The sequence below is a fragment of the Syzygium oleosum genome, unplaced genomic scaffold (assembly GCF_021117445.2).
Source record: "Syzygium oleosum isolate NSW1041296 unplaced genomic scaffold, Sole_v2.1 Sole_v2.21, whole genome shotgun sequence".
NCBI lineage: Eukaryota > Viridiplantae > Streptophyta > Magnoliopsida > Myrtales > Myrtaceae > Syzygium > Syzygium oleosum.
In genome coordinates this window covers 3090827-3110750 of record NW_026607505.1, presented here as the reverse complement: position 1 = coordinate 3110750, position 19924 = coordinate 3090827, and the positions used below count along the sequence as shown (strand labels likewise).

Sequence of the window (19924 nt, the reverse complement as noted above, 5' to 3'; positions counted from 1 at the left end):
TATTGTGTCTGAAGTTATGATTGTTCACCTCGTGGAGATCAAATATGCTATGTATATCATTAGAGTAATATGAAGGCATCACCAAAGCTTGGATGTGCATATTGTCAAGACGTTTGGCATCTTAAGATTCTATACTAAATCCATTCAAACTTAGGGACTATTCAGACTCAAATAGTATCACTGATGAAGAAGTTCATATAGACTCATAACACAAATTATATATCGCAACGGCTAGTGACTTGACTCGGATTTCTTTTATAGAATATGATGATTGATCATGAATCTAAAATATTATTTTGCAACGAACTTACTCAAAGCAAAACATCTTTGATTGATTGGTAATCTTCCTTAGATAATATATTCTTTCCAAACGAAGAACTCTACTTATGGAAACCCAGCTTTAGTTGTATGGGCGACTGAATTAATGGGGAATTATGATTTTATCACTCAACGTTTACTCAATCTCCTTGAAGCATTCATATCCAACCGGTTGATTGGAGAATGAATCTCTAAAGACTGTCCAACGGCTAGATTGGAAGTGGAGGAGTATAAGAAGAGATTTTGATACCGAAGAGAAAGACACAGAGATTGTGCATCTAAAATTCCAAAGTCTAAGAGAGCTTCTACCTTATACACTTGTCTTGGTGTTCTACAAAACAATAATCTTTAATATGTGTAAAAAGAGTCTCTTTGAGATTGTGAGACAAGTGACTTTGAGATAGTGGAACCGATCAAGATTGAGTGTTGTCACTCTCATTTGTAACCTCTGATTGATTTACTAGTAAAATCCAGTCAGTAGGCTGTTCATGTGAAGAGTGGACGTAGACTTGCAATAAGCCGAACCACTATAACTTTTGTGTGTAGTTTTCTTTATCCCTTAACTCTTAATCATTATCTTTGATAGTATATACTAGTGAATTTGATAATAGTATAGTCTCACTTAAGACTCTGTCTTTCACGAGATATTAATTTTGATTGTTTTAATTCCACTTTAATTTGTCAAGATTGGTTATAATCACCTATTCAACTCCCTCTGGGTGACAGTACTAGCTACTTCACTTATCCCATATCAAAACTCAAAAGTAGTGGTGAACCACATACTAAATATACTTAATGGGGAAAAATGATGATTAGCTCGAGTTAAAGTAGGAATTTCCGCACGAGTTAAAATTGGTCGATTATTACAAAAGGATGGTAATTCCATGAGAACCAACACATGTTGCCAAATAACTTGAAAACCCGGCCGTATAGATACCTAATTGAAAAAAAGTTTAACATTTTGACATTATAAACTCAAAACATTGCTAAATTCTTGATAGTGTCCGGAACTTAGAGTATTGTTAATTTTCGGGATAAGAATAGTAAGAGTGCCATAACTTTCGTACGGCGTTCATTTGAGTACTATAACTTTTTTTTCGCTCACTTAAGTGCCATATCGGAGTAAAATCGATTATTTTAGCGACATTTCCGGCAAATCGTCATATGTGGATTTTTTATTTAATTTTTCATTTCTACGTGGAAATTTTTAAAAATAAAATGGTGAATTTATTGCCACATCATGTAACATAAAAGAAAATGGAGAAAAACACGAAGGTAGAAAACAAAAGAAAAAGAAAAACTTAGGGAGAGAGAGAAGGGGGTTGCCATGGCTGCTCAAGCTCTAAGCTTTGGGTGGCCATGGCCACTGGAGTTTCAAGCCACGATGGCTGCCGCAAGTGAAACATAGATGGGGATGCCAAAAGTCAGAGGTCAGAAGGAACAATTTCTCATTGACAAACAACCGATCAAGTGCTCCCCCGTTTTCTGCAACTGGGCAAAGGTGTTCCGCCGTGAACTTGAAGCTGGATCAGCCATGGCAGCCGAGAGTTAAAGCTGATCGAGTTGCAAGCTTGAGAGAAAGAAAGGAGGGAAGGCTCTCTATATCTCTCAACCTCCCATTTCTGCACCTCAATCACTACCCCTTTCCATCCAAATTCATGAGCCTCTTCACTTACTTCAACTCTCTCATTTCGCCTCCGCCCTCGAGACCCCCAAGACTACCGCACATCCTGCCGCCGGCTTCAATTTCTCCTCCACAATCCTCTCTCTCAAAAACCCTAATTTCCCTCCTAATTACTCAAAATTGATCAAACCCACCTCAAGAAACAGTCTCAAAGTGCAGTCCCTCATGAAGAACCTCTCCATCTTCATGTGAGCCCTAATTCGCATTGCCGGAGGCAGGATCGCTGGCGCGTTCACTTACGTGTGCTTGTGCCCGCTCGACACCATCAAGACCAAGCTCCAGACGAAGGGCGCCTTGGAACTGTACAAGAACACGTTCGATAAGTATGATAAGTGGAGCGAGGAGGAATTACTGGGAGTCTTGAGTGGCGAGGCGTGCGGCGGAGCCCTCGCCGAATTTGGGTTTAGCTAGCCAAAATCCATAAATGCTATAGTAGCCCCAACCATGGGAAAGATGAAGTTCTTCATCGTGCCCATTTGCAAATTAGATTGGCCAAATAAAAATAAAAAAATAATTAAATTAAATAAATTTTCAAAAATTGTCCACATCGATTTTTCGAGCGTCACGTCGATTTTTTAAACAAATCGCGATAAGATTCAAGTGATCGATTTTTCAAATTTATAGCACTCAAGTAAGCGAAAAAAAAAAAGTTATGACACTTCTGCTGTTGTTATCCCGCTAATCTCCTTACAAAGCTCGAAAAATGTTATTTACACATTTATTTCATATTGTTAAATTAATTACATAGTTGGTAACTTATGCCCACACTCGTATAATTTTAAAAATTAAGTGATTTAATAATTGAGAAAATTGCACTAATAGTTCTCAACGTTTGGCCGATGTGCAATCTGGTCTTTCTAGCGACTGCTCATCCAATTTTGCTTACGTGGTATGTCGATATGGCTTATTGTTTTCGTATATGCGGCACTGACGTGATCCTAATGTGATGTCATGTTAGAAAAAGTCATGATTTAGAATAAATAATTAGAGAAAAACCAAAAAGCCAAAAAATTAAGGAAAACAAAAAAGGCCAAAAGGAACCAAAAAATAAAAAATAAAGTGAGAGAGAGAGAGCGAGAGGGCAACCTTGCGATAGGTTCTACACCGACCCTCGTCGGGGACTTGGCAAATCACTGGTGACACTCCTATGCAAAGACGAGGGCTCGTGACCCGTGGCGCAATGGTGGTGAGCGGACGACTCTCGTGACTGCCAAGTGAGATTCAGCGACCCCTTGCACACTGGTGGCGAGCGGTGGCGCCACCGCGCACGAGGGGCTGCTATTATTTAACATTTGGGTCTTGGCGAAATGAGTTTTATGAGAAGAACAATTGATGACTGCACTTTCCACTGAGTACTCGAACTTTCCCAAGAAATTGGAAACGCCTAAGCGAGATTATTGATAGTAACTCTTTTTTTTGTTGGGATATAGAAACCTTTTTGCTTTCACATGTTGATAATTATTCTTCAAAATAGAAAAAGCGAGTATGAACAAATCAGCACAGTAATTTTTCACTTCATTATAGTCCATCTAATCAGTCGATTTCAATATATAAAACGAGAATGTACACATGATTAGCAGCTTATCCATTTTATTAGTAAGTTTCCATGCAAAGAAATAATTTATGGATTATTTTGGAGCTAATCACAAAATTATTGCACAAGTGCTGTAAACATATATAAGTAAGAAGATTTAGAAAGAAAAAAGAAATAATGGAATATTCTGAAGCATCCAAGTTAATAGGAGCCACAATCTTGATCTTCCGTGGCCACCTCAAACTCCTCGCAAAGTCCCGGGCAAAGATGCCACGCCCTCTGCTCGTCTCTCCTCCTCCACCTTCCCTGACCAATTCCAAGCACAGACGTAAACCAAAGAAGCAAAAACCCGATTCTTTCCCGTTCTTTGTTTCCTCTTTTGGGAGTTCAGTTCGGACCCGCGATTGCTCGCGCCTGTTCTTGAAGTGAAGTAAAGCAGAGCATCCATGGCAAGATGTTCGCTCGGAGCCGATAACCTCTGCTTCGGGCCTCGCTGCCCGAGCACCCGAAGCTCCATCTTGCCCGGTTCGTTCAGAGCCCGGCGGCTGAGTCGCTTCGCGTCGAAGAACTATGCTAGGGTTAGAGTCTTTTCCAGCATCAAGGAGATACAGGACGTGAAGGAGAGCGAGAGGTCCAGTGGGGTCGTCCGGGTCGATGAATTGGACAAGACTAAGCTGGTTTCTGGTTTTAGTGGCACGTTGGGAGATGAAAGGGAGGAAGGAGCAGTGGGTTTTGATTGGAGATGGCCTCCGTGGAAGAATTTGCCGCAGAGATATACGCTCATTGGCACTACTTCTCTCGCTTTCGTCATTTGTAACATGGATAAGGTCAGTGTTCGATCATCAGCTCCTACTTGGTCATGAATAATGGTAATGTGTTAAGTGTTTGAGGCGGTTGTGCATCTTTTGTGCCTTAATTTTATATTGCAAGTGTGAGCTTCCAAATGGTATTCGGATCAGCTTCGTATAGGGTCATTGGATTTGATGTTGAAGTTTCTTTTCTTTAAAAAATTCCCTCTTGTTGGTTGAATGCTGTGGCAGGTGAACTTGAGTATTGCTATAATTCCGATGTCTCACCAGTTCGGGTGGAATTCTTCAATGGCTGGGTTGGTGCAGTCATCATTCTTTTGGGGGTACGCATTGAGCCAGTTGCCTGGAGGTTGGCTTGCGAAGATATTTGGTGGGCGGTTAGTTCTTGATCCCTTGCTTGAATCGCATTATTTTTTTTTATCAAGTCATGTTATTTCATTGGCGAATTATTGGGCATGTTTTCATCTGAGAAACAGAGAAAAAGAACAGATAACGTACAAATGAATGCTAACTCCCTAAAGATTTGTGCTGTCTTAAAATTCATCCAGTCTGGGGGAAGTATTGCAATTCAATTGTCATTAAAGTTGGCTGAGGCACTTGATTGGGCCTTCCCCGCTCCCATCAAGAAATAGAACTGACCAAATCTCCTTTTGGAGGAGAAGGATGGATTGCAATGGTGCCATACGTGTCAACTAAAGTTAGTTCTGCTAGCTCTGCATGCTAAGACCTAGATCAACTTTACCTTCTAACTAGTGCAGTTTGAGTGGACAACTGTTCAATTTTATCTTATTAGCTTTACCAATAGATTGACAACTAATGAAACTAAGTGCAGACACGAGCTCATGTCTAACTGAGACAAATTTTCGACTTCTTTTCCTCATAACTGCTGCCTTCCCACCTTTTGTTTGTGAGGCTCTCTTCAGCTGACTTGCTTACTGGTTTCAACTTTGTTCTCATATTTTGAATCATGTTTCCTCAAACCCTATCAGCAATAATAATTAACTTCATTGATTTTTCTATGCAAATGACAGTGAAGCTATGATAGAAGCTATTTTGTAGATCCACAATGAGTTGGGTGGGGGAATTCTCTTATTGTCGGTCCCAACTTATGCAATGATGCACCATCCTTACCTGTTAATAGTGTTTAACTTCTTCTTTAATTGTGCAGTAAAGTTCTTGAGATTGGGGTATTGGCTTGGTCATTGTCAACAGCACTTGTTCCTGTTTTTGCAGGATTCATGCCTGGATTAGTCTTATCTAGAATTTTGGTATGTAAGTCATAATGATCTTACTTTCCCTTTTTGCTTCTGGGGTTTGGCTTTAGCAAGTTTAGTTATTATAAGACAACTTGCATTTTAATTGTTGTGCTTAATATGATTCTTGGAAAACTAGTTCTGCTCTCATAGGTGGCATCTTCATTTGATTTTGTATGCAATGACTGTTGTTATGTTTTCAGTTTATATTTTTTGTTGATAGTTGTGTTTTCAGTTTCAATGATGACCATCTTCCACTTTTCATCTGTAGGTCGGAATTGGCGAAGGTGTTTCCCCATCTGCAGCGACTGATCTCATTGCCAGGCATGTATTACCCTGTTTTTTTAGTTAGGTGAAGTCCATTGATCCTTAAAATGTGAAAACGGACAGAAAATGTGTGAAGATAAATATCTTCTCACCTCTCATCCAACACTGCTCGATAGAGACACCTGCATGTAAACCAGGTCCTACTTGTCTCTTAATTAGATGGAACAGAATAATTTGATGGGATTATAGTGAAAAGAAAAAAGAGACTATAATTGAAGAGACGCGCTTTTAAGAGATTAGATCCATGGACCTTATTCAGTCAGATGTATCTAGAAATATTCGCAAATTTACTTAGTGGGAAGTGATCATACATTTTTTGCATTTCAGATCTTTTTACCGAAGCTTTTCCGGCTGGCTGATCCGCTCAGTTTTATTGCTCTGTTTCTAAGAATTGATTCACATTTCTTAATCATACGTGGCGAAAAAAAAATAGTGGCTGTATGTCCATTCTTTCTTTGAGTGATCCAAATATATTCATCAGGTAGAGTGCAGGGTTTGCTGATTTGGTGTTTTGATGCAGCGGTTGATGAGTGTCCTCATATTTTGATCTAGTTAAAATATGATTTGATAACGGAGGTGCTTTCTTAATGAATGCTCTTCTTCTTCTTTAACGTCTATATTTCCTAACTGTGCAGGACAATACCATTGGAAGAACGCTCTCGAGCAGTAGCATTTGTTTTTGGTGGTCTAAGTGTTGGCAGTGTTACAGGGTATGTGATTGGAGGATGATGCTTGGCTGAGTTTCTTTTCTTTGTAATGACGTGATTGCTAAGCTAACTCAGTTCCTACATCGGACTCATAACCTTGAAGCCAAAATAGGTTTTTTTGCAGCTCTTTTTAGTCATTAAGATCGAGGATTAATTGTTCATCAGATGATGCAAAGTCATGGTGGTGTTTCATTATCCACCAAACTGAAGGAAGCGCTGATCCTACTAACTAATCACTTGTAACCTCATGGCAGCCTGTCATTGATTTCTCTAATTTGCTTTGACTTCTGTCAACACCCAAATTTTTTTACCTTGATATATCTATGGCTGTCTAATCATCTCTTGGACCAAAGAGATGAAGAAAAGCAAGAGACAATCTCCCAATACTTACAGATGACTTGACCTGGAAGCCCTAATTTACTGAAAGATTAGGGCCTTGGCATCCTATTTTATTTTTTTCTTCAATTATTTCAAGTAGGTTCGTTTACTCTCTTAAGTTATATTTAATTATTTTTGTTGTTCATGTAGATTACCACTTTGAGCAATAGCATCACTTGCAACCGATAAATTGTCAGTTGTGGAGCTAAAGTCTGTCAATAGCACATATATCTTCAAGTAGTACAATAAATTGAGTTGTAAACGAAGTTCTTAACTAAAGCTGCCAATTCATATTCGTACCATATTGATGTTCAAGATCAATGTTTCAGTCTGCATGTAAGTGTGATAAGCAGTCTAGGTTATATCACTTCGCATGGATTATGAGAAACTGATCATTGTGGTAAGTTTTGTCTATGTTATATGAGAAACTTTGATAATTGAAACTTACAGTTGAACAATTTTGCAGGCTTCTTTTGGCTCCTCCCCTGATCCAAAACTTTGGTTGGGAATCCGTTTTCTACATTTTTGGTCTTTTGGGGATAGGTTGGTAAGTAATCTTGAATCTTACTCGAACTCTTCCGCTTTCTACTTTGAGAAATTTTCTTTGCCCTTTCTTCCCCAATATTAGCAGGTTCGAATTCTGAAAGAACATTTTAGTAGTTTTGATTGTTCTCCTTATTCATGCTAATCAGTATGTCGTATGCTAGTCTAGAAGCATTTTTATGTTATGTCTTTTCTTCTTAAAGATTTAACGGAGTTGTGCCTTTTTACTTTTGGTTATATGAATTTTGAAGGTTTACAGGTTTTCAGCTAATTAAAGAAGAGAGAGAAGGTTCAACTGCTTCCAGATCAGTATCACGTGAGTTCAGTTTGTTTTCATGTTGCTTGACTACTATATGAGAGTAAATTTTTTGAAGGTTCTATAAGTACCGGAAAGGTTGGAATATGCTTTATGCATTGTTGGTAACCACCTTAATTTGTCTGGTCATCTAAATACACAATGATGGAATGAAAGGCTCGGCACAATATATTCTAATACCTTTGCTTCACCTCTTCCCTCCCCTTTATCTTACGATCACACCTTGCCTATTCTTATTCTTTTTCTTTCTTCTGTTGATAAACGATCAGCAACTCAAAAATTATTTAGATAGCAGCTGACAAAGCAAGACTGCAAATTGTGTAAGATGAATCACGAGTCACATCAATGTGATTTGCAATGCCTCTTCAATTAGGCGAATTGAGCGAGGCACTTTCCAAGACCTTATGCTTTTAGCCTATCCTTCATCCAGCAGATGGATTTACAATGCCATAATCTCATACGCACCTTATGATACACCCTGTTCTTCTTCCTAGTGAAACGATAGGTTTTTGTTAGTCATAAACTTTTCAAAGAATTTCCTCATTTTGCTTGACTTCACAGTTATGAATATTTTGCTATTATTAGCTCGTCAAGGATGATGAGTTAAGGATTCATCATTTTTTGGACTGTCTTGCTGAGAGAATTTTTCATTCTCCAATTATGTTTAAAGAACTGGGAATACGAATCCCAGGTGCCGTGTTAGCTATTATTCTGAGCATTACAATTAGATGTTTCGTAGTTTTAACTCAGTGTATCAGCTGCTGAATTTGGAGCTTTATATCTGATTTAACATGTGAGCATGTTTCTTCTATTTGACAGGGTCAGAGGATATCTCTACAGATAATTCAATGACAACTTCTCTAAGTAATTTGGCCGGGACTTTGAAGGTAATCTTTTTAAGAAAATCAGTTGCATGACACTCGTGTCACTTTACTTTCGAAGATCCATTTGCTTTTATGTGGTCTATAGATATTAAACAGATGAGCAACTTGAAGAGCCGCTCTAAAGGCCACATCAAATAGAAAAAGTTGCATGTAGCAAATGCACAGGAAAACCAAACCAATAAAACCATCCTAGATGCATATACCCGGCATCATCTTCTTACGATAACATTGATAATGTGAACAATATCCTCATTTTTATTTCGATCTTCTAAGAGTGAGCACCAAAGTCTTTTTTACTCTCTCATGTCATATCTCTTTCATTTTCTAATGATCGACTCTATCATCTTTTCTATCTTTTTGTCTGACAGAACTCGCTACTTATGATTGTTCTTTTAATAGGATGTGCCCTGGAAGGCATTTTTTGAGAATCAAGCAGTTCGGGCAATGATATATGTTCATTTTTGTGGAAGTTGGGGACACTATACCTGCCTCTCTTGGCTTCCGACATATTTTAGGTATAGCATTGTCAATCTTGTGTTACTGACTTTTATGCAGGCTTCAAGTTAGGGTAGCATGTACCTTCATTACTCATCTCAGCCTGGATATGCGAATGACTTACCAACGATTTGAAGAGTCTGTAGAAATATGCAATGTGTTTACTGGGTATTATGATGTAGAATTGGAGACTTTCTTCTTAATAGCTGCCATGTAACTTAGGGATTAGCCTTAGAAGTCAAAATTGTTGGAGGCAAATCAAAAGGCAAGATTGCCTTTCCAATTGCGAAACTTCAAGGTTAACATGATCTCACTTGGAATAAATTTAGTTGCTTCCTGAAAATTTCTCAGGTCTGAGAAAAACATCCATGTAGACTATCAATAAAGTAGGGGTTCCAGCTCTTGCATTGAGTTTTATTATTTGTTGATCACCTCCAAGATGATGAGTATATGCATTCTTACTACATTGTATTCTAGTTACACTGGTCAAACTAAATGTATATTTACTTTGCAGTGAGGAGCTGAACCTAAATTTGACAGAAGCTGCATGGGTAAGTCAGAATATTCATGTCTCAATACCATTGACTAAGTCTCAGGGAAAATTATTGACTGCCCTGACCATTTCGTTTTGATGCTTTCGTATACGTCTTCAACAATTTTTCTTCAGTTGATGTTGCTTCCGATTGTGAAAATTGGATTATCACCCACTCATATAGACCGCACAATCTAATTTAGGTCTCAATTCTTCCTCCACTGGCTTCCGTTTTCGTGACTGGTGTTGCATCACAATTTGCAGACAATTTAATTGCCAATGGAGTGGAAACAACTAAGGTATTTGTTGTTCTACTGTGCCGATCCTTATATCATGTTTTCATGAGATGAAATAATTGAAAATGGTACAACTTAACAAAATGCAAACCGGTTTTCTTGGACGGACATGCTACAGATATAATCTTTGCTGTTGATCGCTTTGGGTGTTCAGGTGCGAAAGATTTGCCAAACAATTGCCTTTTTATCTCCAGCAGTTTGTATGACCCTTTCATCAATAGATCTAGGATTGGCACCTTGGGAAGTTGTAGGAATTCTCACCGGAGGATTAGCACTCTCAAGTTTTGCCTTGTCAGGTACTAAATTCTGCACAGTACTTTAGCTACAATGAATCATTATTTGCCATCAATATGAAAGAGAATCATTATTTCATTCTCTCTGTTGTTTTCAGAATTATGATAAGTCGATTGTTTGTCAGGTCTTTATTGTACACATCAAGATATGTCGCCGGAATACGCAAGTATACTCTTGGTAAGCTCCTATAGAATGCTGTTCATATGAACTTTGAGTACAAAGCTCCTGTTAATCGTGGGCATCAAATGATGCTGCAGAACAAGCTGCATTTCAGTTAGTGCAGGTTCTATGTGAAATTCATTTTGGGAGCTTACAAAACTCAGTCTACTTCTTATTGGAGGCCATATCATTTCTTGTTCTGCTTCTAAGCGCCTGAACCTGCTATCCTATTTAAATTTGTTGCTTTTAAATCAAATGACTCAGTATTTGACAGATATACTCCTACAATATCGAAATGGGTTTGAAAAGGTCAACTTATACTGTACTGTGTTGTCTGACGAATGGTCCGCAAACTTTTTTCAGGGTATAACAAATACTGTTGGGGCCATACCGGGCATCGTAGGGGTTGCCCTCACTGGTTACCTACTTGATTTAACTCACTCGTGGAGCGTAAGTTCACTGTCATTCACCACAAATATTACAATTCGACATCTTCTCTTTTTTCTTAGTGTATCCTTTTTAATTGGGGATTGCATTATGCAGATGTCATTATTTGCTCCATCAATCTTCTTTTACTTGACCGGCACTGTTGTCTGGTTGGCTTTCGCAAGCAGTAAGCCGCAGAACTTTTCCTAGAGAGATTGACATTGTATTCAGTAAGTTATCCTGCCGATGCTTCTAAATTGAAAGGAGACTTGTCTGTCAGTTTTTCTCTTCTAGAGAATCATCCCTGACTTGTGCATCGTGTTTTCCTACAGAGAAAGGGTGTTCATTACTTCATTGCGATTAGCCTCGGTTGGTTAACAAGATAATGAGCAAGATCACAGTTTTCCTCTCCCCCATTCATTTTGTTGTTGGAGATGAGTGAAAAACATGAAATTAGTCTAGCAACACATGATACAGCATTACCTTCCTCGACAGTGTCCAGACGAAGTTAATTCCAGCCGTGCGACCCTTCAATGAGAGTATCGACATACGTAGCGGTGCTACATATTTCAATGTTAGGCCTCGTGTATATTCGAAATAATGTGGCCTGTATATGTTAGGAGTATGCTAGTGAAAATTAAAGCGTCTCCTTCACATCAATATCTTGGGAAAGTTGCAAACATTCGCAAGATAGGAATGTACTATTTGTATATACTTGAATTCTTTGTGTATCAATTTCAGGGTAACATCAATTTTTGCTCCGTAACATGATATGAGGCCTGTGTTTCTGATGCTAAATCCTTTTCTGGCCGAAATCCTTGGTTTATACTTCGGACTCTTGCCATCAAGATTACTGCCAGGCGTTTGTTGGTTCATTCTTGCTGAGAGACGACTACCAAAATTTGGTTTATTCCTGCTGAGAATAAAGCACAACTTAATACACAAACCTATCATATCAAAAGAACAAGACCACAGAACAATTGAAATCAAGCATACTGGAATGGGTTCAACGACACTTTCCTTGAAAAAGTTGCGACCACCATGTCGTCACGCTACAGTTTCTGGTGCTGCTCGTGGGAGTTATTCGCAGAGCCGCTCAAGGGGTTCGACGTAAGAAAGGATACAAGCGAAACTTTCTAGGCGGCAATCTTCTCAAGACGAAAGCGCAGCGGCCAGTCTGGCCAGTGTTATCGCACTGTCCAGTAAAGCGAGCCTTGTGTATACCCCAATCGCATCCTTGTATGCCCATAAAAACAATAGCTTTCAATATTTCAAAACTTATTCAAATATACACCAATCTCCCACATATTTCACAAGGTTATAAAAAGAAATGAAAGAATGATGCTGGGTTATTGGAGAGTAATGCATCAGAAGTGATGCTTATTAGGCTATGAATCAAGCCTAGAAAAAGTATTATATAATTTACGAAATCATTGGTAAAGTTTGAAACTTCATGAACCAAAATTTTCTTTTTGTGAATTATAACTTTCATCAATTACGTTAGACTCCCACGAATTTTGTTGTTCAACGCGGTTTTGCACTAATAAGCCATGCACGTGCTTGGTTTATTCATAAGTGCTCTAGAGATTGTTGCCAATAATTCTCATAGGAGCGGCCACACTACACATTTATATAGGTGATTCATCGAGTATATCCTACAGTTTAATACACCACCAATAATGGCTATAGAATTCATTAAGTGCTAAGCGCAACCTCTTTTTTATTGCAGTCTTGCACTATTCTCACTTTAGGGGGGACTGAAATTTTTAATAGTGCATCGCTAGACGAACAAGTAACTTTTTATTGCCCATATGAACCCAATTCATGGGATCGCTAATCACATAAATTGGTTGCCATCATTATTTATTTTCTTCGACTGGCTTAAGTCTCACTCCCCTCAATGTATTGTCAAAGGATCGGCCAAAATCACTTCTCACTTTAAATAATCGATGGACATATTGAAAGTTTTTTTCATTGCAATGGTTATTGCCATTTGGAAATCACTATTGCTGCTAGGAAATCACAATGCATAGACACGAAAGGTGTTGATTTCATTCGCAATGGAAATGACCATTCTTTCACATTATTGCCAAATCTAAATTTACTGCCTATTCTTTCACATTAGCACAATATTGGCTTAAGAAATGATCACAACAATTATGTCATTTGATCATTTAATTCAACCAAATTGACTTTTGGTTTAGTAGGATTGTCATTTTCCCCCACAATTTTGTTTGGCTAATTTCCAAGTTACAGCATCTGTACTAAAGGTGAACAATCCTATAGTAGATTTGTCTCATCTAAATCTCATTCGCAATGAAAATGACCATTCTTTCACATTATTGCCAAATCTAAATTTACTGCCTATTCTTTCACATTAGCACAATATTGGCTTAGGAAATGATCACAACAATTATGTCATTTGATCATTTAATTCAACCAAATTGACTTTTGGTTTAGTAGGATTGTCATTTTCCCCCACAATTTTGTTTGGCTAATTTCCAAGTTACAGCATCTGTACTAAAGGTGAACAATCCTATAGTAGATTTGTCTCATCTAAATCTGATATCCAATTAACGTCACTGTAAATAAAGCGGAAAATCCACTATTTTTATATTCACATGGCCAAAATTACAACTCTAAAGTCCATATTTGACCTTCATATCTTTCTTTTCGGTTCACACTTTTTGTTCATTTAGTCTCACATTCACACACATAAAACATTACACTCAATTCTCATACAACAATTTAGCGACCAAAGACAAAAATTATCATGCAACAGTTTACATGATAGCACATTTCACAAGTTATATAGGTACATTAGGTAGCATCAATTGCGCATAGACTTCACAACAAGAAAAAAAAATTTAGCAGTTACCAAGCAATTGGGCACATTGAAATTGTTGATATGAGCCAGAAGTAGAAGACAAGAATAAAACATATAAACATCCCCAACACAGAATATTCAGGGAAAGAACATTAACGGATGCACACATCCTAATGTAAGCATGTAGGATTTATCTTCTTGATAACGAGATTTAGTGGTTTCCCATACATCATTAGATTATATTTTCACCGTTTATCTATCTGAACATTATTCTATCAGATTCTCAATGAAGAGGATTACCAGACATGAAAAACAACACCCAAGGTTCAACTTATTCTGTGGAAAAGTAACCCAAAAAAATTGGTCCAAGAAACAACAATTTGTTGATAGTAGCAAGGATTAACTAAATTAATATGGCGTTGTTCATTTCCTTTGACACATTGCCAGTCAACAATTATTTTCACTTTAGCTAAAGTAATCGAACATTTGACATTGATATTCTTTAGTTATAGAGAAAACCTCTTCATTGGCAACCCTTCTACTAAATAGGGAAAATTTTCTCCAAAATCAAACTACACTAAGGTATTAAAAGCCATTCACACCCGCTACAACATCGGCATATACCTCGATGTATCATCTGATTACAATTGTCAATCTTCGCCGAAAATCAAACACAAACTAGTGAATTCATGAATATAAAATAGAAAATCATTAAGTGCTCCAATTTCCAGTCCTAGATGCATGCTTAAATAATCATGAACTAAAGAGAGAAAACACCTACAAACGCCCAACTTCCTCTCGAAAAAACAAACATAGGTATTGAAGCTCTAAAGAACTATTTTACCTAGCACTCAATAACCTTACCGAAACCACCCAAAGCTTTTTTGTGCTGGTGCCCGGTAATGTCCCACGACAAACTGCCCATGAATATGCGATACTTGTCCTTCACCATCTCTAAGTCCTCGTTCAATTCCAACAACGGTGGTAGCAGCATTAGCTCCAATTTAGGAATCCATAAGGCAATTATCCTTAGGATTTGAGGCACTCAAATATGTGGGGGATTGTTATATTTTTTTATAAGTTTTGAAATATTGAAAGCTATTGTTGTGTAATAGTTTTTTACGGTCATCAATTATTAACGGTTTTTGTCCGCCATTAATCTATAATGGTTTTGTAATATTTTATAAAGGTATTATAACGATCTTGACTTCTATCAATTTGCAACGAATTTGTAACATTTTTCAATTAAATGCAAGAATTGATGATGGAAAACGGCTCTCTTTCTTTTACCTATAAATTGTTACTCTAAACATAATTGAAAAGTGATATCTCAAAACAAGACTATTTCTTTTCTCTTTATATATATTTCCTTTCTTTGTTGGATTATATACATAATGATGTTCCCCTTCCTTCTATTATAAAGAAGGTTTGTTAAATCTTGGGAGGGGAATCGCTAAAACTTATATCGTACCAAGTTTCGTACTCCAAGGGGCGGAATTATCCTTAAGATTGTTGGAAGAATATTAGATCATAAAAGTAAATAATTGCTGGAAATCTGTTGAAAAAGTTGAGAAAATAATCACTTTAGGATAATTTTTCCCTTCGAAGTACGAATTTTAAGGCACTAGACGCTAGCAACTATCCTCCCGAGATACAACAAAAACTTCTTCTCTATTTTGCACAGAATAATTTAAGGAATATGAACAATGTTATATTTATAATCAAGAAAAGATATGTATAAAAGATAAAAAGAGAATATTCCTGTTTTGATATATATAAGTAACAATTTATGGGTAAAAGAAAAAGAGAGTTGTTTTCCATCATCAACTCTTACATTTGATTGAAAAACGTTATAAATCCATTGCAAATTATAGCGGTCAAGACCGTTACAAAACAATTATAAAATGTTACAAAAACGTTATAGATTAATGGCGCATAAAAACCGTTAGAAGTTGATGATGTTAAAAAATCGTTATAAATATATAGCTTTCAATATTTCAAAACATATTCAAATATACAACCGAAATGAACTTAATGCTCACCCCTACTACAGTGAGCTCAATCCTGAAGTTGGTTGTGCGTGAGGTGTCAACCCCAGTCTTGGTGGTGGCGCCGGGATCAGCCCGAGACTTGGAGGCACTAATGGGACCGATCTTGGAAGTGGTGTGGGGCCATAGATAGAGGCAATTGGGCCAACTCCGGGGTCGACCAAGATTGTTACCCATATCATCTGAAAGAGAAGAAGAGAGGACATAGCTTGAGCTTTCATTGCCATGTTAAGTTAGCCAATGTTAGTGGTACAGTGGGATGATAGGCTAAAGTGTCCAGGCAGAGAGATGATATATACAGGGGAGTCATGAGTCTTATCCTGGTGAAGGTTGCTCTTTCAACTCTTGCTGAGCTTTCACTCATAATAAAGTGTAACTGAAGTGCATTCATTAGATGAGAAAAAGGAGTTTTCTTTATTGAGCTAAATGTGAAATTTAAAGATGTCATTGAAGCTGTAGTAAATTTTCAGAAACTTACTGCTAAGAATATCAAAGTTAATCAGAAAATACATTTTGACCCCTGTACTATAAAGTTCTCTGCATCCACAGCAAAATAAAGAGTGGGCAACGAGCGAACAATTTTTGGAAAAATTGCCCAATCAATCCTAAATTTATTGTACATATGCTTATCTAATCATAAACTAGTCAACTTTGCTAGTTTTGTCCTAAATCTTCGTGTAAAATTTTAATGTAGTCATTTAGGTCAATTTTTGCCGGAAATCGCTAACATAGCGGTCATGTTATCGATATCGGTCCTACATGGCACAACAATATTGGAATTTCGCACAAATGTTTAGGACTAATTGGAAAAATTGGAAAATTTAAGATTAAATTGGCATTCGTACGATAGGTTTAGGACTAATTGAGTAATTTTCCCCACAATTTCTCTATACCTTCTTCTTTTTTTCACTACTTCCTCTCAAACAATGAAGGATAAAGAACTCACGCAAATAACGGGAAAATTACGAAAAAAATCCTAAGCATATTTCGCTTGTACCAATTCAGTACTAAACCTTTTAATTTCGCTAATTGAGTCATAAACCTTTTGATAATTCGTCAATATAGTCCATTTGGTTAATTTTGGCCGAAAATCGCTAATATGGACGGTCGCGACCTTCCCTTTGGAAAATGGATAATGAATTACTAAGGGCTCGTTTGGCAACTTACCAAACAGTGAAAATTTCTATTTTTTTGTTCCCAGAATCAGTTTGGGAACAGAAATTCATTTGTTAAATTTTTTGTGCCCGGGTATAAATTTGCGAAAAATTGTTCCCAGAATCAGTTTTGGAACATAATTAATAAGCAAAAAAAGTAACTTCTTGATTCTGGAACAATTTTTCATTTTTGATTCTTCTTGGTTTTCTTCTTTTTTCTTGGTTTGTTGTTCTTTTTCTTTCAGGCCTGCCGCCAGCCATAAGCCAGGGCCGGCAAGGGCGGCTTGCAGCCGCGATGGCGAGGCCTCGCCATGGCTGGGCGAGGCTCGACCTCGCCCAGATCTAGTGACGGTGAGGTCGGCCTCGCCAGATTTGGGCGAGGTTGAGCCTCGCCCAGCCAAGGCGAGGCCGACCTCGCCGGCCCTGGCTTGTGGTCGGTCGCTGGCGCCGGCGACCGGCCATGGCCATGGAAGGAAAGGAAAAAAAAGAAAAAAAAATATTAAAAAATTCAAAATATTGTTAAAATATTATTAATAAAAAGAAATTTTGTATAGTTACCAAACGCATTTCTGTTCTTTTTCTATTCCAAGAGTATAAATTTTGAGCAGTTACCAAACGCCTTCAAATGCTTAGAAATTGGTATCGGGCACGGAATAAAAAAGAATCATTTCTGAGCAAAATCTGTTCCCGAGCACAGAATCGTTGCCATACGCAGCCTAATCTTACACTTAGTTCGGGCTCTCTTGGATTTTAATTTCAACATGTAATTTAATCTATTCTAGAGTAACCAATGATCAATTATCGGTGGGTTGATTAGAAGCCAAGTAAACTATGTGAGTATACTTCAGTTCTATGAAACAGAGATTTAATGGATTTGTAAATTAGATTAAATCCTATTTGGATTTGGAAACTCATGTTAAACTATTAGATATTATCTAACAAATCTATCCTAATAAATCAAGAGATGCAATTCTTTTGCATTTTTCAAATAAGGAAATTAATCAAACAAGCTCAAAATTGCAAAAGATAAGCCCAAGATCACCAAAGATGTCTATTCAATTCGAACTTGGAAACAAATAATCCAACACCCCGATCTTAATAACTAAAGATCAAGTTACCACTTTTCCGTGCAATCCATAACCTTACATTAATGCCTGGAGATTTATTTATTTTTTTGGGTCGGAATGTGCCTAGAGATTGAATGACCAATTTTGCGCACGTTTAGAATTATGAAATTTTCCTAATTTGAATATACCTAAAATCTCAAGATAATCATGTTAGATCACAATGTCATCAAAATAGGCAATAAAATATATAATTTAGATTTGAATCGGATAATTACCTAGTTTGAATATTTGTTTTCCAAATCATGGACTGACGGCTAAGGACTCACGGTGAGGACCGACTCTCGGCTACCGACGGCAAGATGCTTGTCAGTGATGTCTTAGTTCACGGCAAGGGAGCTTAGCGAGGACTCTCAGTCGAAAGTGAGGTCAAGGAAAGGCCAAAAACTTGACCGATCTTCATTGAGGAGTTCATCAAACCTGCAAAAACATAAACAACTGCAGCGGGCTAAGGGGAATAGCAAACTCAGCGATGGTGAATCACGGATCAGCAGCAGCTCGGTGATGCAGGTGGGTAGTAGGTTGTCGGCATGGCTGCGCACACGCTGCTTCATTGGTGAGGAATCACGGAACAGCAGGACCATAGCGGTTGCTCCAGTTGTTTGGTAGCTGTGACTGGTGCAGTGTAGTGGCTCGTCGTCGAGGAGCCGAAAGATCAGATCAACAGCATCGTCGGGTTGGAGGGTGCCGCGATTGTGTTGGAGTTTTCGTGATGGAGTTCTTGAACGGGGACAGCTTCTCGGCAGCTGCTTCGTCGGTGAGGAGTCACAACTGTGCTAGTCCAACGAGCAAGGCAACACCGGCTAGCGGAGCCGACGGGGTCACGGCCGTGATCTCTCTCTCTCATGTGTTTTTCTATGAATGAGCTAATGTCTCCCTACTGCTGCCCACCCCTCTAATTGTTGGTGACCTCATGTATTTATAGTGAAAACCTAAGTCTTAATTCTATTATCTGGGCTTAATTTCAGCCATATTAAAGAATAATGGGCTCTATTAACATTAAACTCAAAACCTTTTACTTGATCTTAACTCAACTAGATTAAAGTTCACAATCCCCCTTTTCTTGGCGTAAGTTTCGGCTATTATGGGTCTCCATGGGCTTGGCCCAATTTTACTTCCTTCGTAGGCTCAGTCCAAATTATTTAAATAAGTTCAGAATTTAACATTAAGTCCATCCACCGCCGGTCTAATTTAAGTGCAATTAATGAGCTTATCTACTAATGTAAAATGTTCCTAAAATCTATATGTAATTTAATTATTTTTGTTTAGGGGTCGAGATTGATCCCTAATTTTCTATGCAATGAATAACTAGATGAGAAGCGAAAATTTATGTGCCAACATAGACGACGGTTATCATACGTGGCATGACCGGCGCTAACTTGAACAATATTTGCGACTTTTTTTTTTATTTTTTTTATTTTTATATTCTATATTTTCTTTTTTTTCCTTCTTCCTCCAATAGTCACCGGGCCTCGGCGATAGCCGATGACTAGGTAACGACCGACGAGGATCACCCTCCTTGAGATCTAGCGAGGGTCAGGCCTCCCAAGCTTTGGGCGAGGCTCGACCTCGCCGGATCCCAACAAGGGCGAGCCTCGCCAATCGTCACCTTTAGCTAGTCGCTGAACATTATTGAGGCCCCGTGACCAGCGAAGAAAGAATGAAAAAGAAAAACTAAAATATTTAGAAAAATAATTTTAAAAATTGCAAAAAAAATATCCACATTAGCGCCGGCCGTCCTAGATAGTGTTATGTAAGATGGCCGATATCTACGTCAGCGATTTCTGGCTAAAATTGGCCAGATGAACTACATTGG

The 19924-nt window shown here is 37.9% G+C and overlaps 1 protein-coding gene across 1 annotated transcript; it reads left to right on the top strand.

The window, feature by feature from the left end:
* Positions 1 to 3771: 3771 nt before the first annotated feature.
* Positions 3772 to 11174, top strand: LOC115690783 (probable anion transporter 6, chloroplastic). The gene is given in 15 exon segments (XM_030617246.2): positions 3772 to 4363; positions 4577 to 4722; positions 5514 to 5613; positions 5870 to 5922; positions 6561 to 6635; positions 7477 to 7557; positions 7805 to 7869; positions 8689 to 8756; positions 9153 to 9268; positions 9763 to 9799; positions 9984 to 10079; positions 10231 to 10372; positions 10495 to 10547; positions 10893 to 10979; positions 11073 to 11174. Coding segments are annotated over 15 exon segments (1602 nt in total). The 5' UTR covers positions 3772 to 3982.
* The last annotated feature ends 8750 nt before the right edge of the window (positions 11175 to 19924 follow it).